The 19,113-nt window shown below is 40.5% G+C and overlaps 1 protein-coding gene and 1 long non-coding RNA gene across 2 annotated transcripts in view; both read left to right on the forward strand.

The window, feature by feature from the left end:
- LOC309508555 overlaps positions 1–19,113 on the forward strand; it is a 320,760-nt gene that overhangs the window by 154,416 nt on the left and 147,231 nt on the right. The gene's annotated exons all lie outside the window — the stretch shown is intronic.
- LOC309508320 (rho guanine nucleotide exchange factor 26-like) overlaps positions 1–19,113 on the forward strand; it is a 70,656-nt gene that overhangs the window by 44,437 nt on the left and 7,106 nt on the right. Inside the window, exon 12 of the mRNA XM_082182896.1 lies at positions 10,989–11,198. Coding sequence (XP_082039022.1) covers positions 10,989–11,198 — 210 coding nt within the window. The remainder of the gene's footprint in view (positions 1–10,988; positions 11,199–19,113) is intronic.

Consider the following 19,113-nt stretch of genomic DNA (forward strand, 5'->3'; position numbering starts at 1 on the left):
ATTAACATGATAAGATGATAACTTATCGCTTGAATGATTTTGAGCCTGGTAGGACACTCTGTTTTTCTTCTAAAATTGTTTAGCTTGAAATGACACATTTAGAACATTTCACCTTTGAGGCTTGCAAAATAAACATTTGTTTTGTAGCAATGCATTGATTAAAAATAGTGTTTTTGTGTCGGATGTTTAATTGGCCTGTTTGTACAGTCTCTGCACAGTGCCAGTTTGTCAGTTATTGTTCTGGTCAATTTTTGGGAACATTCTGCACACTATGACAAGGGGACGGCCTCCAGGAAAATGAGATGGTTTTCATTTGTACTCCAGTGAGTACGGCCCCCAAAATCTGTGTCTGGGATTCAACTGAAAAGCTTCTTTTTTTTATTTTTTATCATTGTGTGATGTTTATTCTGGTACGTGGTCTGTACAGTATGTGAGGGGAGCCTGAGTCACACTACTCGCTCAAATCTGAAGCAAAACAAACCCGTGCACGCCATCAAGCTCTCTCAACTTCATCCCTCTTTTTATTTCCTCTCTCTCTCTTTCTCTCTGTTCCACTTTTTTCACTCATTTTCTCTGGTTATGTAACTAACACTTAAATCAGCTGGTTATTTTTCTGTTATCTCCTTTCTTCCTTTATGAATCTATTTCTCACGCGCACATACAGTATATGGGCTGAAGTGTCCTTTTTGCATAATAATAATGTTTTTTAGTTGTATAGACAATAGAAAAGGACACCATGTTCAGTACACTGTTGTTAGGCATGTTTATCAAAGTGTGAGTGTACAAGAAGTTTAACAAAAAGGTTCAGGATTATACGGCGACTACATAATCCATCTCTCAAATTTGTAATTACCAATATTACCGGTAATAGTATTTTAAATATTAATAGATATTACCATATCTCTTCATACCAGCAAAGAGGCCTGTGTGTATGTTTAAATGAAAGTGTGTGAATGTTTTTTCCTGGACCTGGAACATCTCTTGGCTGCTGGAGAGGATGTCATTACAGCAGTAGGAACATCAGATTGCTCAACTGATAGAAATTCCCTGCTGGATGCTGTAATATGCAATTATAATACGATATGTCAGGAGCAGACGGCAGTTTTAATTGTCCAGCTCTCAGTTTGCTGATGGGAAAGCCGGTTAAAAGTTGACTAGTGCCAGTCCAGGTGCTCCTTGTTGCCAGAACTGAGAGAGGTAGATGTGGTTGATGTCTCTGACAGATGGCCAGGCCTGGGCAAAAAGGATCGTTGTACATTTGTGTGTACATATCAGGACACTTGCCCTCTCCTAGTTGTGGGCGATATGATCAAAATCGTATTTAACGATAACAAATATAGGAAATCAAAGTGTCACGAAACTGCTCCAAGACACGTGAGTAGAGGATCCAAATGCAGCTTTTAATGAGGAAGGTCGTACAGGCGGGGTCAAACAGGGCAGACAGAGCAATGAAGATCTAACAGCAAGGGTAATCCAGATAACAGGCAGAATTCGGGGCAGGCAGCAATAATCAAAAGTCCAAGAACAGTCCAAGTCAGGCCAGGCAGATAACAATCTTACAAGTGAGGAAACAGTCCAAGATCAAAACCAGATAAACAAAACACAGGATAAACGCTCAGAAATGCAGTGTGACACAAACAAGACTTCGCGGTGAGTGAATGAATGAACATGGTATAAATAGACAGACTAACAGGATGAGACAGGTGAATGCAATCAGTGAATGAGGTACAGGTGAATGTGATCGGTGATAAGTGATGATGAGTCCGGGCAGTGAGTTATGGGAAATGTAGTTTGTGAGTGATAATAGTCTTATGTGGAGTGCCCTCTGGTGGCTCTCAAGGGCACTCCAGCTGGTGACCGTTACATAGCCCCCCCTTTAAGGAGCGGATTCCAGACGCTCCTAAAACTGTCCAGGAGGGAGGTGGAGCGGAGGCGGACCCGGGGGCGGGATGGAGGGCCAGGCCCGTGCAGCGGAAGAGGACCTGAAGACTCCGGCAGGGCGGAAGGCCAGGGCGGAGCAGGCTGTGCAGGCGACCAGGGCGGAGCAGGCTGTGCAGGCGGCCAGGGCGGAGCAGGCTGTGCAGGCGGCCAGGGCGGAGCAGGCTGTGCAGGCGGCCAGGGCGGAGCAGGCTGTGCAGGCGGCCAGGGCGGAGACGACCCTTCAGGCGGCCAGGGCGGAGACTAGAGGTCGACCGATAGTGGATTTTACCGATAACGATAGCTAGGTTGGGCCATACTTGCCGATAACCGATTAATCCACCGATAGTTTTTCAAATTGATTCTGGATTAAAAAAAAACATAACACTCCAAGTAAAACAGTGCTGAACTTTATTATAAAAATAATAAAACTGTATTGAACCATGAAAACATGCTAAATGAAATAAATATATAAATATGAATAAATATGAATAAATATTGAAGTCAATAAAAGACATTCATTCAAACTGAAACAAAAAGTAATACTCTAAATAACAAATAAAACCAGTAACATTAAAATGTAACTGTTTAACTGTTCTTTTTCAAGCCAACTTAATGAATAAAAAGAAACAAAATTTGATTGGTAAAATATTTGAGCAATACAATTGCACCTTGATCATTCATGTTAGTTTGATAGTGCATTAACTATGGTTAACAAATAAAAACCTTAATTTAAATGTATATATTGTACTAAATATAAATTAGTACATGTTAATTAACAAATAATGAACAATACTTATACAGCAGTTATTAACCTTAGTTAATGTTACATATGGAATTTTACTGTAAGTGTTATCATTTCATATCCAAACAGTCATGCTTAAAGATGGCCAACTTTAAATATCTACAACGCCAGAGCATTGAAATTACATAAATATTACATACAGTCTCACACTTTTGCTTCTATTTTATAAACACTTGATGATTATCTAATCAAAATAACAAAATATGTATTAAAGTGATGATGAAAAAATAACCGAAATCGAATGCTTTTCTGATTTGTTTATATCTTTCTGTCGGCTGTATGAACATATCAGTTTGCTATCTTACGTCTCTAGCTTTAAATATGCAACTTCTCTGCATATTTAATGCATAAAAGTGACCAGCTCGATATAAACTAATGCAAATAGATGGTAACAATTGTGACATTAAACATTCGGGTCGGACGTTTATTTTTGTCAGTGTTTTAACCGCTTGAGGTACTAGCGTCCTCTCAGCCTCGAAGGCAAACAAACATACTGTTGTGCTGTTCTTTCTCTACTAATGCAGCATTTAGTCAACAAATTAATCACTTTATAATGATATGAAAAAATGTAGTGTATACATAGACTACCTTTTAGCTGTCGGTGCTTTAAACACGCATCTGATGTCAGCGCTCTCCACGCAGCGTGTGCTCTCAGTGCAGCACGCAGCATCACGTGTCGAAATAAACAACACGAGGCATCAGCGATAGTTTTTATTACACCTCTAGAGGCCGCTCTTGTACTGCGTGATGCCAGCAGACCCTTCTCAGCTCTCTCTTACTGTGTAATGAATGACAGCGCGAGCTTCTCAGCCGCTCCAGCAACGGACGCAACCAGGAAAAACTATCGTTATGTATTTTTGCCGATAACGATAGTTCCACCAATCAACTATCGGTGCCGATTAATCGGCAAAACCGATGAATCGGTCGACCTCTAGCGGAGACGACCCTTCAGGCGGCCAGGGCGGAGATGACCCTTCAGGCGGCCATGGCACAGGAACAGACACCGGCTCAGGAACAGACACAGGGACAGGAACAGACACCGGCTCAGGTACAGGAACAGACACCGGCTCAGGTACAGGAACAGACACCGGCTCAGGAACAGACAGCGTGACAGCGGCCATCTCGGTTGAGGGCTCAGGTTCAGGCATGTCAGCGGCTATCTCTGCAGAGGGCTCAGTCGACGTGGCAGCGGCCATTTTGTCCAGAGACACTGGCTCGGTGGCGGCCATCTTGTCTGGAGACACTGGTTTGGCGGTGGCCATCTTGTCCGGAGACACTGGTTCAGCAGACGTGACTTGAACAGACACTGGATCGGTGGAGGCCATCTTGTCCGGAGACTCTGGCTCGGCGGCGGCCATCTTGTCCGGAGACACTGGCTCGGCGGCGGCCATCTTGTCCGAAGACACAGGCGTGGATTCGGCCATCTTGTCCGAAGACACAGGCGTGGAGTTGGCCATCTTGTCCGAAAACACAGGCGTGGAGTCGGCCATCTTGTCTGTAGACACAGGCGTGGAGTCGGCCATCTTGTCCGAAGACACAGGCGTGGATTCGGCCATCTTGTCTGAAGACACAGGCGTAGAAAGAGGAAGAGGAACAGATTCAGGAACAGATTCAGTCTCGGCGGGACGAGACTCTTGACGGGCGGACGTGACGTGAAGCTCAGTCGCTGGATCGGCAGAAGTAACGTGAAGCTCAGTCTCTGGATCGGCAGAAGTGACGTGAAGCTCAATCTCTGGATCGGCAGAAGTGACGTGAAGCTCAGTCTCTGGATCGGCAGAAGTGATGTGAAGCTCAGTCTCAGGACCGGCAGAAGTGACGTGAAGCTCAGTCTCTGGATCAGGATCAGCGCGCTCTGAGCTTGACGGGACCAGTGGCGGCGAGGGCTTTGAGCTGGGCAGGACCAGCGGCGAAGAGGACTCTGAGCTGGACAGGACCAGCGGCGAAGAGGGCTCTGGGCTGGACAGGACCAGCGGCGAAGAGGGCTCTGAGCTGGACAGGACCAGCGATGAAGAGGGCTCTGAGCTGGACAGGACCAGCGGCAATGAAGAAGGCTCTGTGCTGGACGAGACCAGCGGTGAAGAGGGCTCTGAGCTGGACGGGACCAGCGATGAAGAGGGCTCTGCGTTGGACGGGACCAGCGGTGAAGAGGGCTCTGTGCTGGACGGGACCAGCGGTGAAGGCTCTAGCTTGGCGGGCATGTCGCTTGCTGTCTCAGGCGCAGCGGGCATGACGCTCTCAGTCTCCGGGGCGGCGGGCATGACGCATACTGCCTTGGCTTCGGCAGATTTGGCGTGAAGTGCGGGCTCGGCTGGACTGGCGTGAAGTGCAGGCTCGGCTGGACTGGCGTGAAGTGCAGGCTCGGCTGGACTGACGTGAAGCTCTGGCTCTGGCTCGGCGGGAAGATACTCAGGCAGGACAGTCTCGGCGAAACAAGATTTAGGCAGGATAGTCTCGGCGGGACGAGACTCATGCACAATGGCCCTTATGGCAACACGTGCTGACCTCAGCTGGGAATCGGCCACACTGGATATCAGTCCTGGACGGTAATAGACAGATCCGGTGACCAGCTTGATGGTTGGCATGATGAGAAGCTTTTCAGGCTGGACGGATGGGACATGAACTGATTCAGGCTCGGGGGTTATTGTGAGCTTGCAGGGTTCTTCATCAGCCAAGCCCACAGTAAATGCCGAACTGCTCAAGGAAAGGGCCAGGTGGATATACCCTTCTAGGGTCCAGCCGGTATTGTCATCCGGCATCATCTGAGCAATCTCCTCATCCAGTCCACTCCAAAACAGGTCCATGAGCTGGGTGTCATCTAATGACGCTAAGTGACAGCAAGCCAGAAAATCCCTCACATACCTCTCAATAGGTTGACCATCCTGATACATGGAAGATAGCCATCTTATTAGAGCTCCATTACTGACAGCTGCTGGATCCATATTTTGGCGAAGTCTTCTGTCACGAAACTGCTCCAAGACACGTGAGTAGAGGATCCAAATGCAGCTTTTAATGAGGAAGGTCGTACAGGCGGGGTCAAACAGGGCAGACAGAGCAAAGAAGATCTAACAGCAAGGGTAATCCTAGGGATGGCTGACGCGAAACAGTCGTTCCGAAGCTTTGCGAGATCCCGAAGCGCAGACGTTTCGAAACACTGATCCGAAGCGTGATTCAAAACACCCATGTCACGTGACTATGGCCAAACCGAAGCCTTGAAGTGTTTCACTAAGTGTTTCATCAGGTGTGGTCCGCCGAATCAGCGTTTGATTGACACGGTCGGGAACAGACCACACAATCGCACATCTGTATAAAAGTGAAATCAACGCATATTGACCTCGTGGGTTTTTGTGAGAGGAGTTTGATTTTGAGATTTTTGGTGATATAGTGACATTTGATTAGTTGTAGGCTATTTAGGCTTACATTTAAATTTACACAACACATTGACTGATAGGCTAGAGACAGACAGAGTATACATATAGTGACACATTAATAGATACATAGATATAAATATATATAGACAGCTAGATTAATAGATAGATAGATAGATAGATAGATAGATAGATAGATAGATAGATAGATAGATACATATATAGATAGATTATAGATTCATAAATACATAGATAGATAGATTATAGATAGATACATATATATACATAGATAGATTATATCTAGATACATATCTAGACACATAGATAGATTCATATATATAGCTAGGCCTACATAGATAGATAGATTTAGATAGATAGATAAAATGGAGGCTCCCCAGAAGAGATGCCGTACGTCTGTGGTGTGGGAGCATTTCCATTTAGAAACACCAAATAAAGTGAGATGTGTGTATTGTGATCGGCAGCTAGCCTACTGCAACAATACATCATCCATGATGCGCCATTTGAGGAGAATTAGAAATTTGCGTATTTGCCCAGAACTCATGATCCACAAACTTACTGGAAAGAGAGAGCAGTAATCTTTCCTCATTTGTATGTCCTAGCTAAAAAATATCTTTGCATGCCAGCAACAAGTGTCCCTTGTGAGAGGATTTTTTCAAAGGCTGGAGAAATTATCTGTAAAAAAAGAAGTAGGCTAAATCCATCGACAGCAGAGAAATTAATATTTTTTAATAAAAATCTCTAAAAAAGTGAGACATTGTGGCTTGATTTCTTTTATTAATATTCATTTTCCAGGACCAAAATAACATTATGCACAGTGAGGAGCCTATAGGTTACAAGCTTCACATATTAGAAAAATACAATAATAAAAAAAACACTTTTTTTTGAATGGCTCGTCAAGGTTGTTTCAGATCAACACCTGCAAGTGACCACTAGGTGTCACCGTTGAGACGGGTGTCGGATTGATTCGAAGCCTCGAAACAATATGGCCCATTTGGTTCAACTGTTTCATTGCTTCACGAAGCCTCGATCTGCCCACCACTAGGTAATCCAGATAACAGGCAGAATTTGGGGCAGGCAGCAATAATCAAAAGTCCAAGAACAGTCCAAGTCAGGCCAGGCAGATAACAATCTTACAAGTGAGGAAACAGTCCAATATCAAAACCAGATAAACAAAACACAGGATAAACGCTCAGAAATGCAGTGTGACACAAACAAGACTTTGCGGTGAGTGAATGAATGAACATGGTATAAATAGACAGACTAACAGGATGAGACAGGTGAATGCAATCAGTGAATGAGGTACAGGTGAATGTGATCGGTGATAAGTGATGATGAGTCCGGGCAGTGAGTTATGGGAAATGTAGTTTGTGAGTGATAATAGTCTTATGTGGAGTGCCCTCTGGTGGCTCTCAAGGGCACTCCAGCTGGTGACCGTTACACAAAGATACAAATAACAAAAACAGTGCTTACATTTTTTCAAGTACAGTAGGTCTATTTAAGGGTAGATTTAAGGTAAGAAATACTACAGATATTGAATAATGAAATGTGCAATAAAACAATGCACAGTCTTCACTGAATGAATTAAATATATATTGATTCTTATTGAGTGTTGTGTGTTGCATGGCAACTTTAACATTGCTGCTTTATATTGCTGAAGAACTGCATTGCTTGGCAGATTTTTTTTTATTTATCAATAAATTAAAGCATTTTTGATTCTGTGCTCTTATTTCATATGTAGTAACCATTTTATAAAAGCAATAACCCCCATTAAGCCACTGTTTACAGAGATTTTAGAACAGCTAAAGGCCTTTTTTTTTTTTTTTACAATGCCTCTAATCTGTTCTACAATCACTTTAATCCACAGCTTCTTGGGGCTTATTGTTTTATATTAACATCAAGCACTTTTTTTTCATTTATGCATGTTTCTTTATCACTCCAATGCGTCAATAAAATTAAGTAGTCCTGTGCTGTGTGGATATATTTAAATACTGTACACGATATAGCAATATCTTTTACGTTACACACTTTGTATCGTCGGCACGATACATATTCTCATATCGCCTAGCCCAATTTTTACATATATGGTTGTAACACACCAAGCTGTAAGAGCTGCCGTTGAGCATCTATCAGCCTTGTTTTTGTTCCACATCTTTGGCACTAGTCAGACCCCCGTCGGCGGCTTTTATGCTGATTACTGCCACCTGCTGGTATGTAGAGTTGTTTCTTCTCACCCAGGTGCAGATAATACATGCTAGTTGGCTTTTGGCTGTAGTTTTTGCAGTAGTGGTAGTTTCAAGCACAACTTTCTGGTCCAGACGCAGGTGATGTGAGGCAACACAATAGTCGGCTTTTGTCAACACTAGTTTTTATTGTTGTCGGTTTGGTGACGATTTTATTGATGATGATGATTTTTATTTTTTATTTTTACTAAATCAATAATTTCAGTGTTATAAGTTAATTAGAGTATCACACCATTTGGACTGCTCTCCTTTCGAAGATTCAGCTTCCTAATAGCTCATTTTAGTTGGTCTCTCTCTCTCTGTTGCTCAGACTCTTTCATGATCACCTGAGTCACCGTGTTTCTTCCAGACTTCCGATTATGTGTGATGGTCCCACTCTGTCTGTAGGATATGTCGTCTTCTGCCAGTGGAATGTAAGTGGCATTGTGATTGTGTTTGACAGAGCCCAGAGGATTTTCAGGAACTGAACAGGAGGATCTAACTCCACTTATTCAATTATCTCTGTACAAATACAGCTAATTATCTGGCTGAAGACATGCTGACTTATTATTCACACCACTAGCATTTCAATGCTTTTATGAATAGCACTTGCTTACACATCAACATTCTAATTAAAACAGTCAGCAGTCATTGTCAGAGACTTTTAATAATTTAAATCATAGAAAAACGTTGTAGCATCTTGACTATAGACAGAAATACTGTTTTGTTTAATATATTGTACAGATTGATACAAGTGACAGGACATCTACAAATTTAAAGTAGACAAATATATATTGTATTGTATATGTTTCCTCAATATGTCATTTACTCTCCCTCTTTGTTAATGTTGACTACCTTTGTATGGACAAATTAAAATAAATAAACAAACTAAGACATAAAAAAATATCTTATTCACAGTAGAAAGAAAGTCAAAAAGGTTTGGAATAACATGAGGGTGAGAAAATGAGGACAGAATTTTCATTTTTGTGTGAACTATTCCTTCAAGAAATGTTTGTATTACTACAATGCAAGAAAAAGCATCACATTTTCATTACTATAATTATTGATCCATCCTGTCAAGACAAAATGCTTTTAGTATTATTATTAAAATCTGCATAAAATTCAGTACAACAAATACTAAAGTGTACTGTATACTTGTACTTCTTACATTTATGATTATTATTATTTTGCATACAGATAGATTACTCAGGATAGAGTTAGAAATTTCTGTCCAAAATATGTTATTTGTTCTTTTGATTTTGGGGTGAAATTTGACTGGGACATGTCTTAATATTTCATGAGATTCACCCGTTAAGGTCTACATTATATTCCTCTTTATCAGTCTATCCCCTTTTTCTTTTCCGTACTGCACATTCCATTCTGGTTTTGATTGATGTTTTGGAGCAAGATTTGATGGATAGCTGATGACCTGCACTTTAAACCCACATCTTCTCCCTGAAGTCATGTACATATAACGGTAGGCCAGTGGTCCCTGGTAAAAAGATACGGCACTGCTGCACATGTGTGTTGGTGTACAGTTAGCTGCTGTTGATGGGCCTCAGCAGAGATCGAGAGCCTCACGTCTCTGCAGCGAGGGGCCATTTGACCTACCTAAACCTTCCAATTACTTCCAGATGGCAGGAAAGCAAACTGAAGCTAGTAACTGGCAACTGAAGCTAGATGTACAGTCACAAGAATAAATTGTGAACCCTTTGAAAATGTCTTGATTTCTGCATTGATTACTCATAAAATGTGGTCCAGTCGTTATCTAAGTCACAAATATAGACAACATAGACAAAATTTGACATCACTAATAACACACAAACTGTAATAACACAAAAGTTTTCTTGAAAACAATGAGTGATTATTAACCAGGCAGACTGGACAAATGAAGTAAACCTCTGTGTTAAGACTTCTCCAGAAGCTAAATGGAGTCAATTAAGAAGATGAGATTGTAAGTGTGTGTTGCACAGAAGACCTGCCCGTTAAATAAAGGCACACACTGACACATCTGTTCTCCTCGAGACGCAGGGATTGCAAATCGATTCTCCCTGTGCCCACTATCAGAAAAACACAACACATAGGGAAGGACAACACATAGGAAACCAATGTGGCCAAAGGAAAAATATTGACGTGTCTCATGGTGGCCCAAGGACACATATGGATCATTGAAGGAACAATGAATTCAAGAGACTATCAAGACATTTTTGCATGAGAATGTCAGGACAGATGTTCAGACTTCAAGCTTAAAAGAGGTTTGGTGATTCAACAAAAGAAGTGTCCTGGCCTGAAGCCAATTGATATTCTGTGACATAACCTAAAGAGTGCTGTGCAAACAAGACAACCCAGAAATATAGATAAACTGAAACAGATTTGAGCTGAGGGATGGTCCAAAATTGGTCAAAAGTCTTTCAAGCAGCTACAGTAAACATCTGGCGGAAGTTCTAAAGGAAAATCTACAAGTTAATACTGTTCAACTTAATTTCTCCTCCCTGCTCTGTGAATGATTACTCAATGTATTCAATAAAAATGTGAAAAGTACAATTGTTTGTGATGGACTTGGTGGTGTTCCATCGCAAATGTATATCCGAGATCCAAGTGATTTAACCTGGAATATTCCTTAATATTAATCTCTGACTCTCTCTGTTTCTCTTCCCTCAGCGAGGAGAGCTATACAGTTATAGACTACGCACTGAGGGATCAGATCTGGGTGGGGTCGTGTCAGGCAGAAGACTTGAATCTCTCTCCGGTACGTGGCACTGCGGGAATGCTGACGTCACGACAGAACGTGGCCAGCCACCTGTTCCAGATCAGTTTCCGCAGCAACTACTCTGGAGACAATGTGACCATGATCTTGGGGTTGGAGCTACTGTAAGTATTTGCATAATAATTCATATACATCACTCGTGCACTTATTTGCAGTATTTCTGCCGAACATCTTTGCAGGGATCCCACGTTCAGAGAAAATATTGAAATATCCAGTAATTTTAAAATAGTTTTATGAATAATAATATTAATAAAATCTTAAAAAGTTTTTGGAAGTTAATATAATTTTGAAAAAAAAAAAAAATCTAAAATATCTGTATACATTTTCCCAAATTTTTTAATTGGCTAGAAAGTCAGTTTACACTACTGTTTAAAAGTTTGGAGTCTCTAAGATTTTTAATATTTTTAAAATAAGTCTCTTATGCTCACCAAGGCTGCATTTATTTGATCGAAATTACAGTAAAAAAAGAAAAGTAATGTGAAGTATTATTACAATTCAAAATAGCTGTAATATGTGTATTATTACACTCTCTCTCTCTCTCTCTCTCTCTCTGAGTACATTAGATAGCTGTGTATATCCTGTTATGTTCTGATGTGGTTTCGTTTTCACTCTGTCTGCTCTGTTTGCCTGTGTTCATAATTAGTTCCCTTGGTTACTCATTCACTCTCTAGTTTGTTACTATGGTTAATCATTGATTAGATTCTGTTCACCTGTGTTCATCTAGTTCCCTTTGTTTGTTCCTTATATTTATTTCCCTGTGTTCAGTTTCAGTTTACTGAAAAATAAGAGAGCACAACACTGTATGACGTGTGAAAACACAGCCCAGAGTGTAGCTTTAGCTTCAACCCTAATTAAACGCACCTGATCCAGCTCATCAAGTCCTTCAGGCTTATTTGAAAACTACAGCTATGTGTGTTGGAACAGGTTTGAAACTAAATTCCTGGAGGGCCACAGCCTTGCAGAGTTGAGTTTTTCACTCCTGCTGTATGATTTCTAGAGCTGATATAGGGCAATTTGTTCAGCAGAGCTTCGCATCATCCATGACTTCTAGAAATAACGATGCAATTCATATTCAATTCAGCTTCAGATTGCATCGTTCATTGTTTTGTCTTAAAATCAAGTATTGTCCAAACCCAGTCATAGATTTATTCATATATCCTGGCAAAGATGTATTTTAGTAACTTCTGGTTTAAATTGAGATCCCCTCATTTTATTACTCACTTATGATCTGCCGTTCCAAAGTCAAGGGTCACATATACTGACCAATAGCATATCTTGAAAATTAGATCCAATCAGAATTTTAAGCATATATATATATATATATATTTTTTTTTTTTTTCTCAGTGACCAAGATTTAGGAAAATTTGAATACATTTATTTCAAAATAATTTTGCTGTAGACCAGTGTTATCAGTGTTGAAAACAGCTGCTTAATATTTTTGTGGAAACCACAAAAAACTGAAATTAATTACAATTTATTTAAAATAGAAATCTTTGTAATATTGTAAATGTCTTTACTGTCACTTTTGATCAGTTTAATGCATTCTTGTTGAATAAAAGTGTTCAATATAAATAATCTAAATAATCTCACTGACCCCAAACTTTTGTTGTGTAAATTAATTGGTCAAAGATGTGGGAACCCTGACTTTATCATATAATTTCCTTTTCTCCCTTTGCTTCCTTTCATGGTGCATTTAGTTTGCTTGTGCTCACATCAACACACTTACACATTAATGAAGCTGCTTATGACTTATGTGAGTGATTCTGTATCTTTCTGAGGCTAGATAACCTGCTGATGTAGACATGTTGACTTAACCTTTAATTGACATGACAGATTTGAACTGCTCTATAAAAAGCAGTACATGTGTGTTTTAGCACCCCATCAGTCATCACACTGCAGGACCGCATGTACCAGCACAAGATTTATCAGAAAAGAATCAGGCATTCACCCAGTAAACTAAACAAAAATAAGCTGAGATGTTGCGATGTCAATCTGCCTGATCTACCGGATTTCCTGATCTACCTCACCCTTTCACTTGTAATAGTTGTTGATGGTTTTGAATCAGGGTTTGTTTGAAACTATAGCTGTAGGTGATGTACTTAGTGCCAAGAACTACTCATTAAAAAAAGCGAATCATGTCGAACAGAGCACATACAAACATGTTTGGTGAAGAGAAAGACTCCAGCAGGGTTTTTGCTCTTGTTTTGAGGACTAAGGTCAGGAAAGGGGAGGAAAAAAGAACAGAGAATAGCTGCTCAGAAACAGCTGCACATTTGTATCATTCTTTTGCTCTGCATCTCTCCAAAATAATCCTCCTTCCTCCATTTTAAAGCCAGAAACCCTGAATTGTATTTCAAGGGAACATTTTCTACACTTATGTAACATTGTATTATTTTATTTAAGCTTCATTTTTAGTCAAATTTATTTGCATCAAAAACAGTAGTTATTTTCACATGATCATCTTCTTTCACACCTCCTCTGACCTTTAGAAATAAACACTTATTTCCGGACACAGTGTGTGGTGCCCGCCTGTGCAAATATCAGCATCACAATGTTAAAAGACTAAGTGGTTGCCAAGGTGTTCTGAGTGTTTTTTAGTGTGTTGCTATTCCGTTGCTAAGTGGTCACTTACTTCCTCGAGTCTAAAGGACTCACTTCCCAAGTTGATATTCTGGTCTCTAGATATGACTCTAGTCACTCTGGACACTGTAATTTCTAGGCCTTTTTGTTTGTTTGTAATGGAGCACTGAGAACTTATCAAGAAATTCCATGAAACCAACCATATCACTCATTTAAATGGATGACAAAGGTCTTTATTTGTTCAGTAAAGATCTGTATCATTCCTCAAGCTTTTAAAGCAAATAGGTTTAGAGACACAGTGAAACAAGTTATATTGAACTGAACAGGCTATGTACTTAGAGAAATCTTAAAGGTACAGTAGCTAAAACTAGTTTTACTTTAATGGGGTGGTTGAATGTGATTTCTCTATTTTAACTTTAGCTTGTGTGTAATGTTGCTGTTTGAGCATAAACAACATCTGCAAAGTTACAACGCTCAAAGTTCAATACAAAGGGAGATATTTGCTTTTAAAGAAATCAATTTCTAAGGACTACAGCAAACGGCCGGTAGGGACCACAAGACATTCCTCCAGGGTTAGTGACATCACTAACCCCAACATTTACATAAACCCCTCCTCTGTGAACACAATAAATAAAGGGGGCGAGGCCATTTTATGTTGCTTGGAGAAGAGTTGTTGTGGTAGTTGCAGCCATGCCGTCGAAACGCTGTTATTTTTACCCAGATTGCAGGTCCACTTTCATAGAAACCGGAAATCATCCGACCGTTTTTACAAGGAGGGACAGAGCAGTGTAGAATAATGGTTAAATATGTGAAGAATTTTTAAAAACGAAGCATGAACACATGTTACAGTGCACCCCACAAACACAATCAAGCCTTCGAAAAAAGGTGTTTTACCACCCCTTTAAGACTGTAAGAAGATCTGCTGTTTGCCTCTTTATTCTCTCTCTCTCTCTCTCTCTCTCTCTCTCTCTCTCTCTCTCTCTCTCTCTCTCTCTCTCTCTCTCTCTCTCTCTCTCTCTCTCTCTCTCTCTCTCTCTCTCTCTCTGAGTACATTAGATACTTTTAAAGGATTAGAACCATTTTCAATTGAGCTTTTCAGGTGAGTGAGATAACATGTTATCTGTCTCTGAGAGTGTAATTATAGCTTAGCATGTTGCCATTCCACTTACATAACAAAGATGCTTATCTACAGTTGCTCTTGGCGAAGAGTCAGCATGACTGTAGTTCTTCTGAGGAACCTTTGTCAACACAAGACAAGTTCTCCAACATTTCTTGCAGGCTCCACCCAACTGAGTGTCTAATAACATGTTGATACTGCTAAACCAGCTCTATGAGTGGTATGCTGTGAGTGGCACAATCCTTCCTCACGGTGGGTGTCCAAGAATGTCATCATTATGGAAAGCCCCCAACTTCCCATGTCTTAGAAAAGGATATTGGAGAACAGACCCCCATTGTGACGTCATTAGCCACATCTTTTTGTGCTGTGTTCACTTGAATGTTGATATGGGTGCTTCTCAGTACTTCTCAATTGATGCTTCCTCATTTCCTCGCAGTGGGTCACCAGGAGCAGGCTTGAAGACTGCCATAGAAGAACCACTTTTCCTTCCCCAAAGAACCTTTCAGCAAACAGTTCTTAAAAGACCCATGTTTTTCTTAGTGTGAATGTGAAGAACATTTTAATAATCTAAACAACCTTTTTCTAGTATAAAGAACCTTTTTGTTGAATGGAAAGGTTCAATGGATGTTAAAGCTGCTTGATGGAACTATATAGACGCCAATAGGGCAGATTCCTTCAATGCAGCTGATTAACTTTTGAAGTGATGCTTGAGTGATCAATAATATTCCAATACACAAAGAAGATTTCCTTTGATTCTTCCGTCTTCATTTTCTTTCCTTGCATCCTTTCTTCACATCTTAAGGGGGATGAGAAGCACTATATTCACACTATTCAGCTATAGCTAGATGGCTAAGAACTGTCAGGAGCTTGAGTCATCTCAACGCCTTCCCTCCTGCTGGCTCACTTAGTGCCAGTGCACTTAGTTTTCAGGAGGAATAACCATTAATACGGTATTTGAAAGGTGCCCTAAAACTACAAGTGGAAACTCTTTGCTCTCTCTGCCCACTAAATGAGCAGTATTTAGTGGGCTTTAAGATAATGTTGGGCTTTAAAATAATCCCATTTAGTGGGATTAAGATAATGTACTGGTTTTGTCCATGAAAAAGCCAAATGTAGATATATTTCTTGAAGATGTCTCAATCATCTTCATGGTTTCCTTCGCTCTGTTTTCAGTTTTGATATTTTCTTCCAAACCTACCTTTTTAACTTTTCACCTCATGTAAAATAATCTTTAAAGGTGATCGGTCTGGAATGTTGGCCCTCAGCTGTAGGAAGCATGTTAGAGTGTGTTGAAGCAGTGCAGCATGCAGGAGACCAGACAGTGGGAGATGTGAGGTTTTCATTCCTGGTGCTGCCGGCCTCTCTGGTGTTTGACAAATATAGCTTGCTAGATCAGAGTTGCTGAATTCGGCATGAAATTAAAATTCACCCCATCTATTTTCTAAATGCATTGGTGTCATTTAAAAACAAATGTTTTGACCTTGAAAGGTTTTATCGAAATGTTATTTATGCAGGACTTTTCAAATAATTTAGAACATTTTATGAACTCAGGGAATGTAACACTGTGTCTGGGTGTAAGATGAGTAATTCAGCTGGTGTAATTCAGAGCAGTTTTTGCTACCTGTTGTGACCATGTGTGCTCAGATTCCAAGGATGTGAATAGACAGCTGCCCTTCTCATGCTAACTACACAAGTGGCTGAGGGAAACGGGTTCAGCAAACCTCCTCATAGTTTGCATTACACATTTAATATTTGGACATGCACAATGAGTGTGTAAAGGATGTCTTTGCTTGGTTGATTATGTGTTGTTTCCTCATTGCAACAATTCAGGCACATATTGATTATTTATGTTTGTTTGCTTGGCATAAATAACACAACAAAATGTTGGGGTCAGCAATATTGTGAAATATTATTGCAATTTAACTTTTCTTTTTGATAATATTTTTAAAATGTAAATAATTCCTGTGATGACAGCTGAATTTTCAGCATCATTACTCCAGTCATCAGTGTTACATGATCCTTCAGAAATCATTCCCAATTGCTGATTTGTTGCACAAGAAACATTTTGTATTATTATAAATGTTGAAAACAGTGCTGCTTAATATTTTTTGTGGAAACAGTGATACCTTTTTTTCTGGATACTTTGATAAATAGAAAGTTTGAAAGAATTTTGATCAATTTGATGCCTCCTTGGTGAATAAATGCATTAATTGTACAAAATGTATATACTGTGTGTGTGTGTGTGTGTGTGTGTGTGTGTGTGTGTGTGTGTGTGTGTGTGTATATATATATATATTAGGGCTGGGAATCGATTAAAAAAAATTAACTAATTAATTGCACAATTTCTGTAATTAATTGCAATTAATTGCGCTTCCCCCAAGCTTGTAATCATCAATATTTAAACTAAGAATCACCTAATTAAACAACACAGGAAAAAAAGGGAACAGAAAATAGCCCTATATTAAAATATTAAACATCAATATATCAATATATTATTCTTTTTCAATAATCAATCAACATAATCAATTTAACAGATTATTATTATTATTATTATTTTATTAATTATTAAAACAAAATATAGTCCTACAAAGCTATTATTACCAGAGCATGTGATCAGAGCAGGTCATTTTACCATTGTTGCCCAGCATGGCTATACCAGCTCAGCAAACAGAAGTCAACAGAGAAATTTCACGTTACTTGAGTGGACTTTACTTTTCCAGTGCTTAGTACATGATTGAAGCCTTTGGGCCGTTAACGACTGAGCCGCCGACACACACACACACACACACACGGAACGGAGAGCTCGCCGCTGCTGGGCCATTAACGACAGAGCGAGCCGACACACACACACACACACACACGCGCGCGGAGCACAGAGCGCGCCGACCGACCGACACACACACACACACACACTCACGCGCGCGTGCGCGCGGAGCACAGAGCGCGACGCACATACCGAGCGGAAAAGACCCGCTCATGAAAGCTGCCCGAGAATGAAACCTGACCGCCGAACATGGAGGGGCGGGACGGCATATTTCGGTCTTTTTAATAGCAGACGCAACAGGAAATCATTAAAACGAGGCAAAAAAAAAAAAGTGCTGCGTCAATTGCGTTATTTTTTTTTAACGCGTTAAACATTTCAAATTAATCGCAAAGATTAACGCGTTAATTCCCCCAGCCCTAATATATATATATATATATATAAACGTAATCAAAATCACACATTAACCTGACATCGCTAGCTTCAATCTAAATCGTTATTGCTAGCACAACACGCTTGTAATTCGCTAGCCTGTTAGCGTGCCATCCGTCCACTCTTTATTTATTTATTTATTTATTTTCTCACGTGCGCTCGCGCCTTTTACAAGTTCATCGAACAACTTAGGTGAGTAGGATCAGTCAACAAACACGGTGAGTCATGTCATCTTCTCCTCTTATTGTTACTTGAACTTCATGCAACATGTATAGCATAGCCTTCACCGTCAGCACAGGATTTACATGTGATAAATGCAGGGAGATAGTCAAGCTGACGGGGAAGATTTCAGAACTAGAGATACGCATCCAAGCTTTAATCGAGGTTAATTGTAAGAGCGTAAAGGCTTTAGATACTGCTTTGGATGCGACTAGCTTAGTGAATTCTTTACATTGTTCGGTTCCGGCTGTAGTAGAGCCCGTGCAGCAGGGCAATTGGGTGACTGTGAGGCGCTGTAGTCACGGGACAAAACACCGCTCTTCCGTTCCGATTACAACTTCAAATAGATTCTCCCCACTCAGTGAAACACCCACTGAGAATCCTGTTGAATGTGCCCTAGTTATTGGCGATTCTATTACACGGAACGTGAAAATAGAGACACCAGCCACCATAGTCACATGTTTGCCAGGAGCCAGAGTGCCTGACATCAAAGCAAATTTTAATGTGCTGGCTAATGCTAATCGTAAATTCTCTAAGATTATTATTCACGTCGGCACTAATGATGTTCGACTCCGCCAGTCGGAGATCATTAAAATTAATGTTAAAGAGGTGTGTAAACTCGCAAGTATGATGTCAGGCACTGTAATTTGCTCTGGCCCCCTTCCTGTTCGCAGGAGTGATGAGATTGTCCTCACTCAATGGCTGGTTGTCTAAGTTATGTCCGCAAAATAATATAGAATTCATAGACAATTGGAAAAGTTTTTGGGGCAGACCTGACCTGTTAAAAAGAGATGGTATTCACCCCTCCTGGGATGGTGCTGCTCTTCTCTCTAGTAATATGGCACATTGTCTTAGAGCTCAAACATGAATTGGGGCTCAGGTCAGGAAGCAGACAGACTGCCTAAACCGA

The sequence above is a fragment of the Leuciscus leuciscus genome (genome assembly GCF_965113295.1).
Source record: "Leuciscus leuciscus genome assembly, chromosome: 10".
NCBI lineage: Eukaryota > Metazoa > Chordata > Actinopteri > Cypriniformes > Leuciscidae > Leuciscus > Leuciscus leuciscus.